The sequence below is a fragment of the Ursus americanus genome, chromosome 9, assembly GCF_024610735.1.
Source record: "Ursus americanus isolate L20-20 chromosome 9, mUrsAme1.1.p, whole genome shotgun sequence".
NCBI lineage: Eukaryota > Metazoa > Chordata > Mammalia > Carnivora > Ursidae > Ursus > Ursus americanus.
Window position 1 is genome coordinate 75,867,295 of NC_142135.1, and position 18,036 is coordinate 75,885,330.

Here is an 18,036-nt window from a genome sequence, read left to right on the forward strand (position 1 = left end):
CACTGCCTAATAGAGTCACTAGTCCTCATGAGATGTCTGCTATGCATTGTCAGGAATCTATAAGCCTTAGTTTTAGCAAATCTAAATAGAGTGGAAGATTTGACTATAACAAAATACAGTTCTCGCTTCAAGAACAGAATATTTTTATCTTCATAATAAATTTTTGATGTTACCATTTATTTTTATTTCAGTCATACAAAAAGCCATCAAGAAAGATATGGTGAAAAGCCCTTATGCCCACTACTCCAATGAAGAAATAAACATCACAAATGTGCTTAAAGATTGTTTGTTCTTCTTCTTTTCCATCTGTTCTCCACTCCAACCTACTTGCCATTAACCTGGGTTTGGTGTGTATTATTCCCTACATGTCCACATAGTTGATTTATTTTAAAGTTTTATTTTGAAATAATTGTAGATTCACATTTAGTTGTAAGCAATAACACAAAGAGATCCAAACTCATTACCAAGCTACAGACTCCACCTACTAAAACCCTGGCAACTACTAATTTGTTCTCTATTTCTATAATTCTTTGTCTCAATAATGTTATATAAATAGCATCATATAGTATGTAACCTTTTGGGACGGGTTTTTCCATTCAGCATATTTATTTGGAGGTTCATCCAGATTTTGTGTGTTATCAGTTGTCTTTTTGATTATCCAATCATTTATCAATTATTCTTTTTACAGCTGAGTAATATGCCACAGTGTGAATAAGCTACAGTTTGTTTAATCATCCACTCATTGAAGGACATCTGGGTTTTAATTTGGTTAGTACTAGTAAAGCTGCTATACACATTCATGTACAGGCTTTTGTGTGAGAGTAAGTTTTCTTTCTCTGGGATAAATGCCCAAGAGTGCAAATGCTGGATTGAATGGTAGTGTCATCTTTAAGTTGTTAAGGAAATTCCTAAATTCTTTTCCAGAGTGGCTTTGCCATTTTGCATTTTCCACCAGTAATGTATGAGTGGTCCAGTTTCTCTGCATCCTTGTTAGTGATTTGTGTTGTCACTATTTTTTATTCTAGCCATTCTGACAGATATGTAGTGATACCTTACAGTTGTTCTAATTTGCATTTCCCTCATGACTAGTGATGTTGAGCATCTTTTCACAGGCTTATTTGGCATCTGTATATTCTCTTCAGTGCAATGTCATGTTTTTTGCCCATTTTCTATTTGAATTGTTTGGTCTTCTATTGTTGAATTTTGAAGGTTCTTTGTATACTCTAGACACTAATCATCTGTTGTGTATGTGGCTTGTAAATGTCTTCTCTTAGTCTGAAACTTGTCTTTGCATCCTTTCCACATAGTTTTCACAACACAGAAGTTTTAAAATATGATGGAATCCAGTTTATAATTTTTTTCTTTGATGGATTACACTTTCAATACAAGATCTAAGAACTCTTTTCCTCGTCCTACATTCCAAAGATTTTCTCCTATTCTTTTTAAAGTTTTATAGTTTTACATTTTATACTTAAGTTTGTTGTCCATTTTGAGTTAATTTTTGTATTAAGTGTGAGACATAGTTCGTGCTTCATTTTTTTCCCCCCTTTAGGTACCCAGTAACCAAGCACCATTTGTTGAAAAGGCCTCCATTGAATTTCTTTGCACCTTAAAATCAGTTGGGCATACTGGGTTCTGTTGATGCAGTTCTTTGAGTCACTATCACACGGTATTCATTAAAATAGCTATATAATCAGTCTTAAAATCTAGTGGATTGATTCTTCTCACTTTATTCTTCTTGGTGAAAATTGTTTAGGTATTTCAGTTCCTTTGCATTTCCATATAAATTTTAGAATAATCTTGTCTATATCAAAAAAAATCTTTCTGGAATTTTGGTAAGAATTGCATTAAACCTATTATCAATTCATGGAGAAATGACATCTTTACTATTTTGAGACTTCCAATTCATGGATATGATGTGTCTCTTAATTTACTTATATCACATTTGATTTCTTACAACAACATTTTGTAGTTTACAGCATACAAGTACCACACGTTTTGTTAGATTTATACATAAATATTTTAATGTTCTTGAAAAATTGTAAAAGGTATTCTTTTTTAAATTTTTGTGTTCTTACGTTCATTGCTTGAATATGTAACACAGTTGATTTTTTTACATTTATCTTGTATCCTGCAATCTTTTTGAGCTCACTTTGAAGTATTTTGTAGATTTCTAGAATTATCTGTATAGACACTAATGTCATCTGCAAATGGAGACAGTTTTATCTCTTCTTTTCTGATTTGTATGTCTTCTATGTTTTTTTCCTGTCATATTATACTGGCTAGAACTTCCAGTGCTATGTTAAGTCAGAGATCTGAGAGCAGACATCCTGGCCTTGTTCCATATCGCAAGGGGAAAACAATTACTCTTTCACCATTAAGTAAATGATTATTGTAGGTTTTTGTCTATGTTCATTTTCTTTTTCTTTTTTTTTTAAATTTAATTTTATTTTGGGATGCCTGGGTGGCTCACTCAGTTGGGTGTCTGCCCTCTGCTCAGGTCATAATCCCTGGGTCCTGGGATCAAGTCCCACAGCAGGCTCCCTGCTTCTCCCTCTGCCTGCCGCTCTCCCTACTTGTTCACACGTGCACTCTCTCTCTGAGACAAGTAAATAAATAATAATAGATAATATATTTATTATTAAATAAATAATATCTTTAAAAATAATAAATTTTATTTTGTTTTATTTAAATTCAAATAATTAACTTATCATATGTTATGAGTTTCTGAGGTAGAGTTCAGTGATTCATCAATCGCATATAACACCCAGTGCTCATTACATCACATGATCTCCTTAATGCCCATCACCCAGTTACCCCACCCCCTACCCCCACTCCCTCCAGCAATCCTCAGTTTGTTTACTATAGTTAAAAGTCTCTTATGCTTTGCCTGCCTCTCTGATTTCATCTTGTTTTATTTTTCTCTTCCTTCTCCTGTGATCCTCTGTTTTGTTCCTTAAATTCCACATATGAATGAAATAATGTGAAAATTGTATTTCTCTGTTTGACTTATTTCTCTTAGCATAATACCCTCTAGTTCCATCCACATTATTGGAAATGGCAAGATTTCATTTTTTGATGGCTGAGTAGTATACCATTGTGTGTGTGTGTGTGTGTGTGTGTATGTGTGTGTGTGTGTGTGTGTATCTTTCTATCATCTATCTATCTATCTATCTATCTATCTATCTATCATCTATCTATCATCTATCTATCATCTATCTATCTATATACATCTATCATCTATCTATCTATCTATCTATCTATCTATCTATCTATCTATCTATCATCTATCTATCTATCATCTATCTATCCCACTTCTTCTTTATCCATTCATCTGTTGATGGATATCTGGGCTTTTTCCAGTTTGCCTATTGCGGACATTGCTGCTATAAACATTGTGGTGAAGGTGACCCTTTGTATCACTACATTTGTATCTTTGGGGTAAATACCTGGTAATGCAATTGCTGGGTCATTGGGAAGCTCTACTTTCAACTTTTTGAGGAAGCTCGATACTGTTTTCCAGAGTGGCTCTACAAGCGTGCTTTCCCACCAGCAGTGTAAGAGGTTTCCTTTCTCTCAATCCTCCCCAACATTTGTTGTTTCCTGATTTGTTATTTTTAGCCATTCTGACTGGTGTAAGGTGGTCTCTCATTGTGGTTTTGATTTGTATTTCCCTGATGCCGAGTGATCTGGAGCATTTTTCCCTGTGTCTGTTGGCCATTTTTATATCTTAGGAGAAATGTCTGTTCATGTCTTCTGCCCGTTTCTTGACTGGATTATTTGTTCTTTAGGTGTTGAGTTTGATAGATTCTTTATAAATTTTGGATACTAGCCCTTTATCTAATAAGACATTTGCAAATATCTTCTCCCAATCTGTATGTTGTCTTTTGGTTTTGTCAACTGTTTCCTTTGCTGTGGAAAAGATTTATCTTGATGAAATCCCAATAGTTCATTTTTATTCTTGTTTCCCTTGCCTTTGGATATGTGTATAGTAAGAAGTTGCTGAGGCGGAGGTCAAAGAAGTTGCTGCCTATGTTCTCCTCTAGAATTTTGATGGATTCCTGTCTCATATTTAGGTCTTTCATCCATTTTGAGTCTATTTTTGTGTATGGTGTAAGAAAATGGTCCAGTTTCATTCCTCTTCACGTGGCTGTCCAGTTTTCCCAACACCATTTGTTGAAGAGACTGTCTTTTTTCCATTGGATAGTCTTTCTTGCTTTTCAAAGACTAGTTGACCATAGAGTTGAGGTCCATTTCTGGGTTCTCTATTCTGTTCCATTGATCTATTTCTGTTTTTGTGCCAGTTCCATACTGTCTTGATGGTTGCAGCTTGTAATAGAGCTTGAAGTCGGAACTGTGATGTCACCAGCTTTGGTTTTCTTTTTCAACATTCCTCTGGATATTCAGGGTTTTTTCTGGTTCCATACAAATTTTAGGATAATTTGTTCCAGCTCTGTGAAAAATGTTGATGGTATTTTGACAGGGATTGAGTTGAATATATAGATTGCTCTGGGTGGCATAGACATTTTAACAATATTTGTTCTTCCAGTCCATGAGCATGGAATGTTTTTTCATTTCTTCATGTCTTCCTCAATTTCTTTCATAAGTGTTCTGTAGTTTTTAGAGTACAGATCCTTTACCTCTTTGGTTAGGTTTGTTCCTAGGTATCTCATGGTTTTTTGTACAATTGTAGGTGGGATCAATTCCTTAATTTCTATTTCTTCTGTCTCATTGTTAATGTATAGAAATGAAGCTGATTTCAGTGCATTGATTTTATATCCTGCCACTTTGCTGAATTCCTGTATGAGTTCTAGCACTTTTGGAGTGGAGTCTTTTGGGTTTTCCACATAGAGTATCATGTCATCTGCAAAGAGTGAGAGTTTGACTTCTTCTTTGCCAGTTTGGGTGCCTTTTATTTCTTTTTGTTGTCAGATTGCTGAGGCTAGGACTTCTAGTACTATGCTGAACAACAGTGATGAGAGTGGACATCCCTGTTGTTTTCCTGACTGTAGGGAAAAAGCTCTCAGTTTTTCCCCTTGAGAGTGATATTCACTGTGGGCTTTCTGTAGGTGGCTTTTATGATATTGAAGTATGTTGCTTCTATCCCTACACTGTGGATTGTTTTAATCACGAAAGCGTGCTGTCGGGGCATGTGACTGTTTCAGTAGGTTACTCAGCTGCCTTCAGCTCAGGTCATGATCTCAGGGTCCTGGGATGGAGCCACGCATTCGGGCTCCTTGTTCAATGGGAAGCCTGCTTCTCCCTCTCACGCTCCCCCAGCTTGTATTCTCTCTCTGTCAAATAAATAAATAAAATCTTAAAAAAAAAGCATGTTGTACTTTGTCAAATGCTTTTTCTGAATCTATTGAGAGGATCATATAGTTTTTGTCCTTTCTTTGATAAATGTAGTGTGTAACATTGGTTGATTTGTGGATTTTGAACCACCTTTGCAGCCCAGGAATAAATCCCACTTGGTTGTGGTGAACAATTCTTTTAATGTACTGTTGGGTCCTATTGGCTAGTAATTTGGTGAGAATTTTTGCAATCATATTCATCAGTGACATTGGTCTGTAATTCTTTTTGGTGGGGTCTTTGTCTGGTTTTGGGAACAAGATAACTCTAGCCTCATAGAATGAATTTGGAAGTTTTCTTTCCATTTCTATATTTTGAAACAGCTTCAGAAGAGTAAGTATTAATTCTTCTTTGGGAGAATTCTGAGAAGCCATCCGTCCCTGGTCTCTTGTTTGATGGGAGATTTTTGATTACTGCTTCAATTTCCTTGCTGGTTATGGTTCTGTTCAGGTTTTCTATTTCTTCCTGTTTCAATTTTGATTGCTTATATGCTTTCTAGGAATGCATCCATTTCTTCCAGATTGCCTAATTTGTTGGCATATAGTTGCTTATAATATATTCTTATAATTGTTTTTATTCCCTTAGTGTCGGTTGTGATCTATCATTCATGATTTTATTAATTTGGGTCTTTTTTCTTTTTGATAAGTCTGACTAGGGGTTTATCGATCTTATTAATTCCTTCAAAGAAGTAGCTCCTAGTTTCATTGATTTGCTCTGCTGTTCTTTTGGTTTCTAGTTCATTGATTTCTGTTCCTCTCCTGGTGGGCTTAGGCTTTATTTGTTGTTCTTTCCCCAGCTCCTTTAAGTGTAAGATTAGGTTGTGTATTTGAGACTTTTTTCTTCTTGAGACAGACTTGTATGGCTATATCCTTCCCTCCTAGGACCACCTTTGCTGCATTCCAAAGGTTTGAACAGTTGTGTTTTCATTTTCATTTTTTTCCATGAATTTTTTTAGTTCTTTAATTTCCTGGTTGACACATTCATTTTTTAGTAGGATGCTCTTTAACCTCCATGTATTTGTGTTCCTTCCAAATTTCCTCTTGTGATTCACTTCAAATTTCAAAGCATTGTGGTCTGAAAATATGCAGGAAATAATCCCAATCTTTGGTACTGGTTGAGACCTGATTTATGACCCAGTATGTGGTCTATTCTGGAGACTGTTCATGTGCACTTGAGAAGAATATTTATTCTGCTGCTTAGGATTGAATGCTCTGAATATATCTGTGAAGTCCAACCGGTCCAGTTTGTCACTCAAAGCCCTTGTTTCCTTGTTGATCTTTTGCTTAGATGATCTGTCCATCACTGTGAGTGGGGTGTTATAGTCCTACTATTATTGTATAATTATCAATGTGTTTCTTTTTCTTATTAATTGGTTTATATACTTGGCTGCTCACTTGTTGGGGGCATAAATATTACATTTGTTAGATCCTCTTGTTGGATAGACTCTTTGATTATGATATAGTGACTTTCCTCATCTTTTAGTACAGTCTTTGGTTCAAAATCCAGTTTGTCTGGAGACATCTGGGTGGCTCAGTCAGTTAAGCATCTGCCTGTGGCTCAGGTCATGACCCCAGGGATGGAGTCCTACATCGGCTCCCTGCTCAGTGGGGAGTCTACTTCTCCCTCTACCCTTCCCCCTCCCTGCTCGTGATCTCTCTCCCTCTCAAATAAATAAATAAAATCTTTTTAAAAAATTTAATTTGTCTGATATAAGGATTGCCACTCCAGCTTTCTTTTGACATCCATTAGCATGATAAATGCTCACTTTCAATCTGGAGGTGTCTTTGGGTCTAAAATGAGTCGCTTGTAAACAGCATATCTATGGGTCTTGCTTTTTTATTCAATCTGATACCCTGTGTCTTTTGATTGGAGCATTTAGCCCACTTACATTCAGAGTAAGTATTGAAAGATATGAATTTAGTGCCATGGTATTACCTATAAAGTCTTTGTTTCTGTATATTGTCTCTGTTCCGTTCTGGTCTGTGTTACTTTTGGGCTCTTTCTTCACTTAAAGGATTTCATTTAATATTTCTTGTAGGGTTGGTTTAGTGATCACAGATTCCTTGGTTTCTGTTTGTCCTAGAAGCTCTTTACCTCTCCTTCTATTCTGAATGACAGACTTGCTGGATATTCTTGGCTATATTTTTTTCTCTTTTAACATGCTGAATATATCATGCCAGTCCTCTCTGGCCTGCCAGGTCTGTGTGTATAGTCTGCTGCCAGCCTTATGTTTCTACCCTTGTAGGTTAAGGACCTCTTTTCCTGAACTGCTTTTAGGATTTTCTCTTTGACTCTGAAATTTGCAACCTTCACTATTACATGTCTACATGTTGACTTATTTTTGATTTTTTGGGAGGTTCTCTGTGCCTTCTGGACTTGAATGCCTATTTCCTTCCCCAAATCACTTATAATTTGCTCAAATATACCTCCTGCCCCTCTCTCTCTTTCCTCTTCATCTGGGACCCCAATTTTTCTAATATTGCTTCACTTTATGGAGTCACTTATCTCTCAAATTCTCCCCTCTTGATCCAGTGGTTGTTTACCTCTTTTTCTCAGTTTCTTTATTCTCCATCATTTTGTCTTCTATATCATTTACTCTCTCTTCTGCTTCATTTAGCCTAGCAGTTAGAGCCTTCATTATTGATTGCATCTCAGTAATGGCCTTTTTGATTTCTACCTGATTAGAGTTTAGTTATTTTATTTCTCCATAAAGGGATTCTCTAGTGTTTTCTATGCTTTTTTCAAGCCCAGGTAGTATCTTTATAATTGTTATTCTGAATTGTAATTCTGACCTCTTACTTATGTCCATATTAAGTCCCTGGCAGTTAGTACTGCCTGCTGTTCTACTTTTGGGGGTGAGTTATTCCATCTTGTTGTTCTTAGCAGAGAAGAATATATGAATGAGAGAGTACATACAAAAACAGTAACAATGACCCTAGAAAAATACACACTAAACAAATCAGAAGAGATCAGATACCAAAAAAAAAAAAAGAGAGAGAGAGAGAGAATAAAATCAAACAGGTGAACAGAAAAGAACAATAAACAAGAAAGAAATTAGATCCCAAAATTGTAAAGAAAGAAAAACACATATATATGCTTATGTATATGAATATACATATGTATATGTATATATATGTATATACATATATACACATGTGTATATATACATATATATTTCATTTATATATATACAAAATAAAACTGAATACAATGAATATATATGTATATATATATGTATACATGTATATACATGTGTATATATCTATACACAAAATACATATATATACCTGTGTGTGTATATATATACACATATATGTATTTTGTGTATAGATATATACACAAATAAAACTGAATACAATGAAAGGAAGCCAAAAATGAAAAAATATATACATAAAATATAAATGTAAAAATGAAAATTAAAAAAGACTTTTAAAAAGAGTGATAAATTAGTTGAAAAGGAAAAAAAATAAAACTGAAAGACTAAATCATGAGAAAAAAACATGAATTCTCTCTACTATTTTCCCCTAATGCTGTTTTGTATTTTGCAGTTCTGTATCATCAGAAAACATGGTTAGCAGGATGTCCCTGCTGTTCTTCTGGGCAGGGGCCTGTTGCGCTGATTCCCAAGTGTCTTTGTCTGGTGGAATTGCATACCCCTTGCCAGGGGCCTGGGCTCAGTATAAGTGGCTCTGGATTGCTCTATGTGGCTTTTGTTCTCTGAAGTCTTTCAACACCACTTTGGGGGATCAAAATGAAAAAGAAATGGGCAGTGTCCTGATCTCTATCCACAGAGCTGAAAGTTCTGTGGATAGAGATCCACAGAACTTGCCCCCCCTTGCCCCACAGTTCTTGCCCCCCCTTAAGTGAGCCCTCACAGAAAAGCAATCAATTACTCTTGTTTCCCTGTTTTCTGTCCACACTGTGTTCACCCAGCCTTTGACGGATTGTTTTTATCTCAGGCAGGAGACCCAATTTGGAGTCTCCAAACTTTATAGAGGAGGAGGGAGGGGGGTTCTTGCTGCAGTTCTGCCTCTTGCTGTGCCCCTGATGGAGAACAGTCACTCAACTGTGCAGCAGTTTGTGGTTGATGGAAACAATGAGCAGAAAGCCCACTCCTGAACAACCCCATTGCAGCTGGCTTCCCTGCTCCAATGGTTGGGAATGCTGCTGCTCTCAGGCACCTCCCTTCTTTCTGTGACCCTGGGGTTCCAGAGAGCACACTGTCCCACCTGGGATTCCACCCCACTTTGCCACCTGAGCACCTTTCAGGCAGGGACGTCCCCAACCAGAGCAGACTTTTATAAGTTTCAATTTTACCCTCCACTGCTTACATTACTTTATGGTACCTGTCTCCTTCCCTCCGGGGTTTATCTTCTGATATATCACCTGAGATTCACTTCTCCTCACCTCCTACCTCACAAAATGTGGTCATTTTTCTCTTTGTAGAATTACAGCAGTTCTTTTCTTAGATCTCCAGTTAAGTTTGCAGTTTTCAGAATGATTTGATAGCTATCTAGCTGAATTCCAGGGACCAGACAGAACTAGGGTTCCCTACTCCTCCACCATATTCCTGTCCATGTTCATTTTCAAGTTGTGCAGCCTCTCTATTACTATTTTTCTGAGAGTTTTTAGTTAGTCAAACACTTTTTGCACTAATTGAAATTATGAGGACTTTTTTTTTCTTAATTTGTTTGTATAGTAGATTCTCAAATACTGAACCGGTCTTGTACCCCTGGAATAAACTCTCTTTGGTCATGGTGTATAAACATTTTTTATATTAATGAATTCTATTTGCCAATACTTTATGAATGATTTTTGTGTCTATATTAATGAGAGGTACTGGTCTATAGGTTTGTTTTTTTTTTTTTTTTGATTTTGGTTCTGACTTTATCTGGTTTTGGTATTAAGATAAGCCTTCTAAAAAGAAGGAAACATGCCTTCCTCTTTTAGTTTCTAGAAGAGATTCTATGTTGGATAGAATTCTAGATCTAGTAAAAAGATTTTAATTCTTTCCTAAAAATGTATGTTTTGGGATTTAAAAAATATAGGATTATAGGGTTACAATGTTATTAATAGTTATAGGGTTATTCCAAAGATCTATTTCATATTAGGTCAGTCACGATAGTTTGTTTTTTGAGGACACAAAGTAAGATTGAATGTCTTTGTTTTAGACAGCAATAAACTTTTGATGTTACCATATATCTTTTTTTCAGGCTTACGAAAAGATATTGAAAAAGAGTACTAAAATCTTTGTACCCACTACTCATCTGAAGAAATAAATAATAAAAATATTTAAGGTTGAATGTTAGGGTTAAAGTATCAAGGTTAAAGGCTTTGTGTATTTCTCTTTCTTTTTTTCTGTTCTTATCTCTATCCTAATTATCAGTACCCTGGCTTTGATATTTATTACTCTCTCTGATGTCCAAGTAATTGCTTTTAAAAACACTAGTGTGGTTAAACAATATCATATCCAGATTTATATGATTTGACTTAGATGGCACATGTTGACAAAAATGGTATTGACATGATGTCATTTTGATTTGTTTCCACAGCTCTCCCAGTGTTTACTCAACTACCTCAGGATGCAAGTGTAGAGGTTGGCAAGAATATAAACATTCCATGTCATGTTCAAGGAGAACCACAACCCATAATTACCTGGAACAAGGTAAGATCTCAACTAAAGGTATAGTAATATTAAAAACATTGACAAATGTATTGACCCACTGAAAAGAGGTAGTGATTCTCACATTGATTTATTACTGTTGTGAATTTTGCTAGCAAGTAATATTTTTTACACTGAAATAAGTTTATTTCCAGCTTTTTTGTTGTTGTTATTGTTGTTGTTGTTGTTCATTTTTTTAAGTGACTACATCTGGTTTTGGTTCAGGGCTTTGATAAATTTATCCTTTCTTATTTGCTTGGTGATGAAAGCTTCATAAGCATAACTAAATTCTTCTAAGGAATAATTGCTTTTGTCTTTTGTAAATTAAGAGTTTTAGTAATTAGCAAGAAACAATTTTGAATTTGAATTTGAATTAATAACTCAGAAATGAAATAAAAGTAAGGCATTAGCTGAAACAAGAATGAAAAACTTGGTTTTAAAACAAAGTAACATGAAAAAAAGTCCTTCTGTAGGTTCAAAACTTGAGTGACTTTAAAGAAATAATAGCTTCTTATTTATATATTTTACTTCTTTTGGTTCTTTGAGGTTTGGTGACTCACTTCTCTTGTGCTGTAGCTGACCATCACAGGCAGTTCTTTATAAAAAATAAATTTAGTGGTCTCAAAGTTGAACCTTTAGGCTCAGGTACTTTCAAGTAGTCTGAATAGTTTTTATAATTTCTTTTGAATGTAATATTATATAATTCAAATATTTTTTACTAAAAATAGGAAATGTGAAAAATACACATTTTGGTCAGTCTCTAAAGCCTTATTTGACATTATACTAAATACTGTATCATATAATCGTATCAGCAAAATAGCTCAGTCTAATTTCTAAAAGGTAGCTTTTAATCCCAAATGAATTGATTGAGGGCTGATTATATGCCAGATGTTTTATGAATGCTCTCACATTTAATCTTTATAATAATCCTTTTCTATTCACAAGGTTAAGATAGATGTGAATTAGGCTATTCCCAAAATAAGCAGATAAGGAATTTATTGGAAAGCTAGCTGATAGCTTAGAGACTCTAAGCAAAGGCTATAGAACTCTAGGGTTAGCTTGAGAGTTCTGGTAGTACGTAAGGAGAGCAGATAGGAAGGGAGTACTTTTGCAAAGAAGATGTAATGATGGTCCAGGAAGAGGAAGTGGAGGGAGGTAGTCCTAAAGGAAAAAGCCCGTGGACCTTATTGCTTTTGCACCTGGTCACTTCTTAGCCTTCTGTATGTCTGGTCTTTTTTCATCTGCCCTCCACCTGGTAGGTCCTGTTAGTTCCTCTCATCTCCTACCCTGAGTTACCAGCCATCCATCACCTTGGGCTTATTTTCTAGTAGTGGCCAAAGACAACTGTGAGAATCTGAAGACCTATGAGGAATTTTTTTTCACTCTGAAACTTTCTGGTTACATTCTCATCTACTAGTCATCACTGGGGTATGAATGAGTTCTTTTGAAACAGCAGTTTCCATCCTCAGTTTCTTGTGAATCTCTTGGGGGAGGGGTAGGAAAGAAGCATCTCTACCCCTGCTCCACTCCAACACAGTCCTAGAGAGCCAATTTATTTTCCTTTTTAAAAATTAATAGCATAATAATGAAAAGTACATAAATCTATACTAATTATAACTGAATACACTTTGATACACTTTGATAATTTCATATGAAACATAGTCATCTTATCTTCTTAAGGTATAATTTTAATTGAGAAAAAATGATATATAAAGCTTTGCAGCTACATAAAACTTAAGAGTTCGTATAAAGAAGAAAAACAAGAGGAATCAGAAACATGAAAATATTTTGATGCTTTTAGTTGGTAGATTTATGATAATTTTCCTTCTTTTCAAATTTTTTTATTGTTGTTGTCAGAGTCCTTTTCTAGAAGTAAGAAAAATATGAATAAACTATGTATTCTTTCACTGAAATGATTTTTAAATGTTCATAATATTAAATAATTACATAATTGAATTTTGACTATCATTTTAATCAAGAGAGAAAGACAAACCACACTTCCTAGAAAGCGCGTTCTCTCTTTTTTCTTCTTTTCATTAGATTCATAAAATACCTCATTTAATGCTTGACACAGTAGGTGCTCAGTAGATTTTTGTTGAACAAATGAAACCATATCAAACAAAATGTAAGATGTTATTTTTTAAGGAATCATATTTTCTTCCAGTGACAATTCTTTTTTTTTTTTTTAAGATTTTATTTGTTTATTTAACAGAGATAGAGACAGCCAGTGAGAGAGGGAACACAAGCAGGGGGAGTGGGAGAGGAAGAAGCAGGCTCATAGAGGAGGAGCCTGATGTGGGGCTCGATTCCATAACCCCAGGATCAGGCCCTGAGCTGAAGGCAGACGCTTAATGACTGCGCCACCCAGGCACCCCAATTGCGCCACCCAGGCACCCTAGTGCTCCAGTGACAATTCTTTTCACTCCCTAGGCAGGTGTTCAGATTACTGAGAGTGGCAAATTCCATGTCAGTGGTGAAGGCATGCTAACCATCTATGATGCAGGGCAAGCTGACCAAGGAAGATACGAATGTGTGGCTCGGAATTCATTTGGCCTTGTCACAGCCAACATGTTTCTCACAGTTGTAGGTATGTATGGCTCTTCATGCAATCCAAATAAATGTCTCTGATAGCTTCAACTCCTAATCCTAAATGATTTGCCTCACTACCCAAATTCCCTTATATGTTTTTTTCTACTCAAATGTGTTAATATTAAATCAAAGTTATTTTAATTTCTTAAATCTAAGTTTTAAGTGTAAGCTACATTAAAGGTTATCAAACACCAAAACTATCAATGGCAAAAGTGAACAAAAATAGGAAGGATTTGCAAATGTATATCACATTTTCTTAGGAAATGAAATTATAGAATGTAAGATACATTAATAACTAAATAAAGTGGAGTCAGGGATTTAAGGATAAATGGAATTTAACATGTATGAGTTACTCTGATCTGGTATATTTAGTTCCATAATAAAATTAAAAATCAGTCAATCAATCAAACTTCCAGTTAAGATTTGCCACTAATAAGAACAAATATCTCAATATTTTGGAACTTTTATTATTGGTCAACATATTTGGCATTGTTTTACATTTTGTCATTCATCTGGTTATTTAGCTGTAGCCTTCTGCTAGTTGTTTACAAATGGTGATGGCTTAAAAAAATTGTCATAGTTTTACAAAAAATAAAATCCTTTTTTTTTCTTCAATCAATCAGTTTGTATTGGAAGTGAGAGAGTCTAATTGCAGGCAGAGTCAAGTAGAAACCTCAGCTGTGGGTATGGGAATGGGGACTGGCTGTGATGATGGACTGGCATGTTCTCCACATGGGGAAAGCATTCAAGAAAAGCACAGCATGTGGGGACATGGGAAGTGACATTAGGGTTGCTTTTTTTGTGGGTGGGTTTAGGAGCTTTTGCCTTACTGACAATCAGCAGTTGAAGTAAATGAGTTTAGCTGCAAGCATATGGAGTACTATTTTAGGCTTTGCCTGCTTTTTGGTTTCCTTAGAAATGGGCAGATTTCATAAATAGGGTTTTACAGATTTATTTTTTCCTTTCAGTTTTTCCAGCTTTTACGGGTCTCTAAAACTGTTGGGTAACTCTTCTCATTATAAATAGAGGCCTGGATAAAAATAGATTTATTTAATTAAATCACATTTTTAAAGATGTCACTGTCTTCCTATTATGTAGTACAATAGTTTCATACACTTGAAAATTCTCCTGAGAAATCAAATATCCAAATACTCATCTGTTTGGGTGTTTTATATAAACTATATATTTTCATTAATGGTGCATCAATCTTTATATATTTATTATATTGTTTGTTAAAAATACAGACTATTAGTCTTAAAATTATAACAATGTATCTAGTAACCAGCAAATATTTATTCTAGGAGGGTCAGAAATTCTTCATCACATAGAATTTTTTCAAGTTACAAAATCTTAGCCTTACTTGGTATTTGCTTTGACTTCATGTTTTTCCTGATTTAAAATCTGTAGTAGTTGTGTTTCTTTTTATAATTCATAGAGCCTCTTTTCTACTGCTTAACTATTTATGAGATCTATGAGAAAATATTCTTGAGCATTTTGGAAAAAACTTACTATAAAATTTAAATTACTATCTTTTAGGTTCTAAAGATGCTAGAAATCTTTACCACTAAACAAACATACACAAATATTCTCTCTCTGCTTCTTATTCTCTCCCTATCTCTGTTTTTTTCTGCCACATACACACAAACACTATAGTCACATTGGTCAACATTTTAGAACCTCCAACATAAGAATTTCATTGTGTAGACTGAAATTTAACTATTTCATATATACACATTAAAAGTAAAACATTTAGATTCAAATGTATTAATCACTCTATTTACCAGATTTTAAAACAGTGATACGTAGCATTCACCAATATTCTGCTCTATTGTTATAGAAAACAGAAAGTCAGGCTATAGAGATAAAATAGTACAAAAGAAGAAGTTATTCAGTCAAGAAAAAATTATGTTTTTTGCTCTTGAGACATTTTAATATAAATATAAGGGATAATTAATTTATATTGGTATCTCATACTAAATAAATTTTATGATATTAGAAATATTTTTATATAGAGAAGAAAAAGTATGAAGATATAAATTTTAAAGTTATGAATAAATTTAAGATTTAAGAGTGTGTGTGTGTGTTTGTGTTCAAACAACCCAAATTAGCAGAATAGGAGGAAATGTGTCAATATAAAATATCACTTATAGAACATTTTATGACTTAGACCCTTTCATTCAGCAGTCATCCTATTTAAAGGGAAAAGACCATGCATTATAGGAGGATTTTCCAATCTTAATGCCCTATTTCAGCAGTGATGTAATGGTGTAACTCCACTCATTGTGTAAGAAGTGATACAAAGAGGATTATGCCTTGTGAGTTTCTATTCTGTGTTGGGAATACAACCATACAAAGTAATCTAAAATAATAAAAATACACTATAACAATTTAAACAAAATCTGGGCATTATGTATATAAACCATTCATTTGAATGAGTGATGTTCAAAGTAAAGCATTTATAATAGAAAAAAAAAAGGGTTCCTAAAGGTTTTGATTTTTTAAGGAGGCTTTTTTTTCATATATGTGATAGTTCTAATACATTTTTAAAAAACCTGTAATGCTCATATAGTATTTACGGGGAACCTATCCATTGGCTTAGGATGTCCTCAAAGTATTTTGTATTGGCAAATATTACACACATCAGCATACCTCTTTCTCTGGATGATATTTGGCATATGAAAGCTATACATATTACTTTAGACCCAAAAAACCTCACAATTTTTTTTCAAAACATAATTTATTTTAACACCTCTTATGTATATTGTGCTGGTAAGTGCTGTGAAGTTCATAATTCACAGTATATTCTTATGACTCATTTCTTGCTTGTGAAAATGGTTCAGTCAGAGGACACAAGACATTTATATTGGATATTAACAGTGTGAGATAGTGGGAAAAACCTTGGGTTGTCATTATAAACTTACCTTTATTGATCTCAGCCACTTTGGATACCTTACCCATAACTGGAATTAATTTTCTCATTTCTTAAAAATGTGGAACTGGACACTCTCAAGAGTCCTTCTTGGCATAGAAATTCTGTTCCTACAGTAGAATTCAAACGTGCAACAATTAGTTGGGAAGTGGTTTAGAACATGTATACATGATAGAATGTTTATCAGTGAGACACTAGTATAATATGTGGACTGGCTAAAACTGAAATAGTGACACAGCATGGATTAAATGAAAATTTTGAAACACAAATACCATGTATATACTGTTTGTAATGATATAAAAAATAAATCCAAATGATGTCTTCTTTGAAATTCTAGTTGAGTATCTAATTGCGTGTTGGACATTTCATTTTGGATGACCCACAGGCCTTCCGATTCCACGTGTTAAAAACTGATCTTGAATGTATTCTAAATTGAACTCCTCATTTTCACCTCAAGACCTTATAACCTCCTGGCAGTCCTTTAATACAGTCCATATTCTATAAGGAGGAAGCCAAAACCTCTTCTGCTTCCTCCTCCTTCTTTACCTCAACCACCACGTCTCACCAGTTTTTCCTGCAAATATTGCTTCTTTTCCATTTCTCCATATGACCTCTTCTTTCATAGTTCATTCTTTGATCATTTAGACTCTTGCAATAACTTTCTAAATGATATTTCCACTTAAAATATTCTCTACTTTGACTATATCCTCAACCCAAAAAATTATGAATGAGAATTAAGGTTACATTAGTTGACTTTAAGTTAATGAGAACTTTCCTATTACATTAAGTAAATAACCTGTATTAAACTGAAACTAATATTAGTAATAAAAAAAGCTAACATTTATTGGGCATTTACCTTGTGTTCCAAGTGTTATTTATCAATTAACTTATTGATTCTTTTGGGATCCAGTTATTTTTTGAAATTCTGAATGAATAACTCACTGATTTTTTGACACTCTAATCCAGTTGTCATTGTTTAGACAAAATATCTGTTTCAAAACCACTGCAGTTGTTGCACAGTGAGTGAACTATGAAGTATCAGAAAATTTTGATTGTCTTTACTCAAATATATCAATGAAATGAAATTGACATTGAATAATTTTTAATTGCTATTTTACTATATTTGTTCATTCACTGTGAATATGATATAAATTATAGATACATGACAATCTTGTTTACTTCAGCAAACTTTAATAATACAATGAATGGTGAAATATCTCAATAAACAACAGCATATACCTAATATACATAATACTTTTAACCATATTGAATATATTTCCCATCTATTTATATGTAAAATCTATGCTGAACACATATGTCTATCCTGAAAAATAAGCCATATGTTTAAAAAAATTAGCATTAAATTTCAAGAACAGATTTTTAGTAATGTAGTGTTTGGATTGTCATGAAATTATAAGGGAAGCAAATAATCAAAATAAGAGGCTATCTCAATTATTAAGACCAAAAAAAAAAATGTAGTTAATGTCTTACCTTTCCAGTCTGT

General features: G+C 34.1%; 1 protein-coding gene across 2 annotated transcripts in view; it reads left to right on the forward strand.

Moving 5' to 3' along the window:
• The window catches only part of PXDNL (peroxidasin like), a 428,875-nt gene that overhangs the window by 330,533 nt on the left and 80,306 nt on the right, over window positions 1-18,036 (forward strand). For both annotated transcript variants that reach the window (XM_045789101.2, XM_087864880.1), the window contains 2 exons: window positions 10,905-11,017; window positions 13,445-13,601. In XM_045789101.2, coding sequence (XP_045645057.2) covers window positions 10,905-11,017; window positions 13,445-13,601 — 270 coding nt within the window. The remainder of the gene's footprint in view (window positions 1-10,904; window positions 11,018-13,444; window positions 13,602-18,036) is intronic.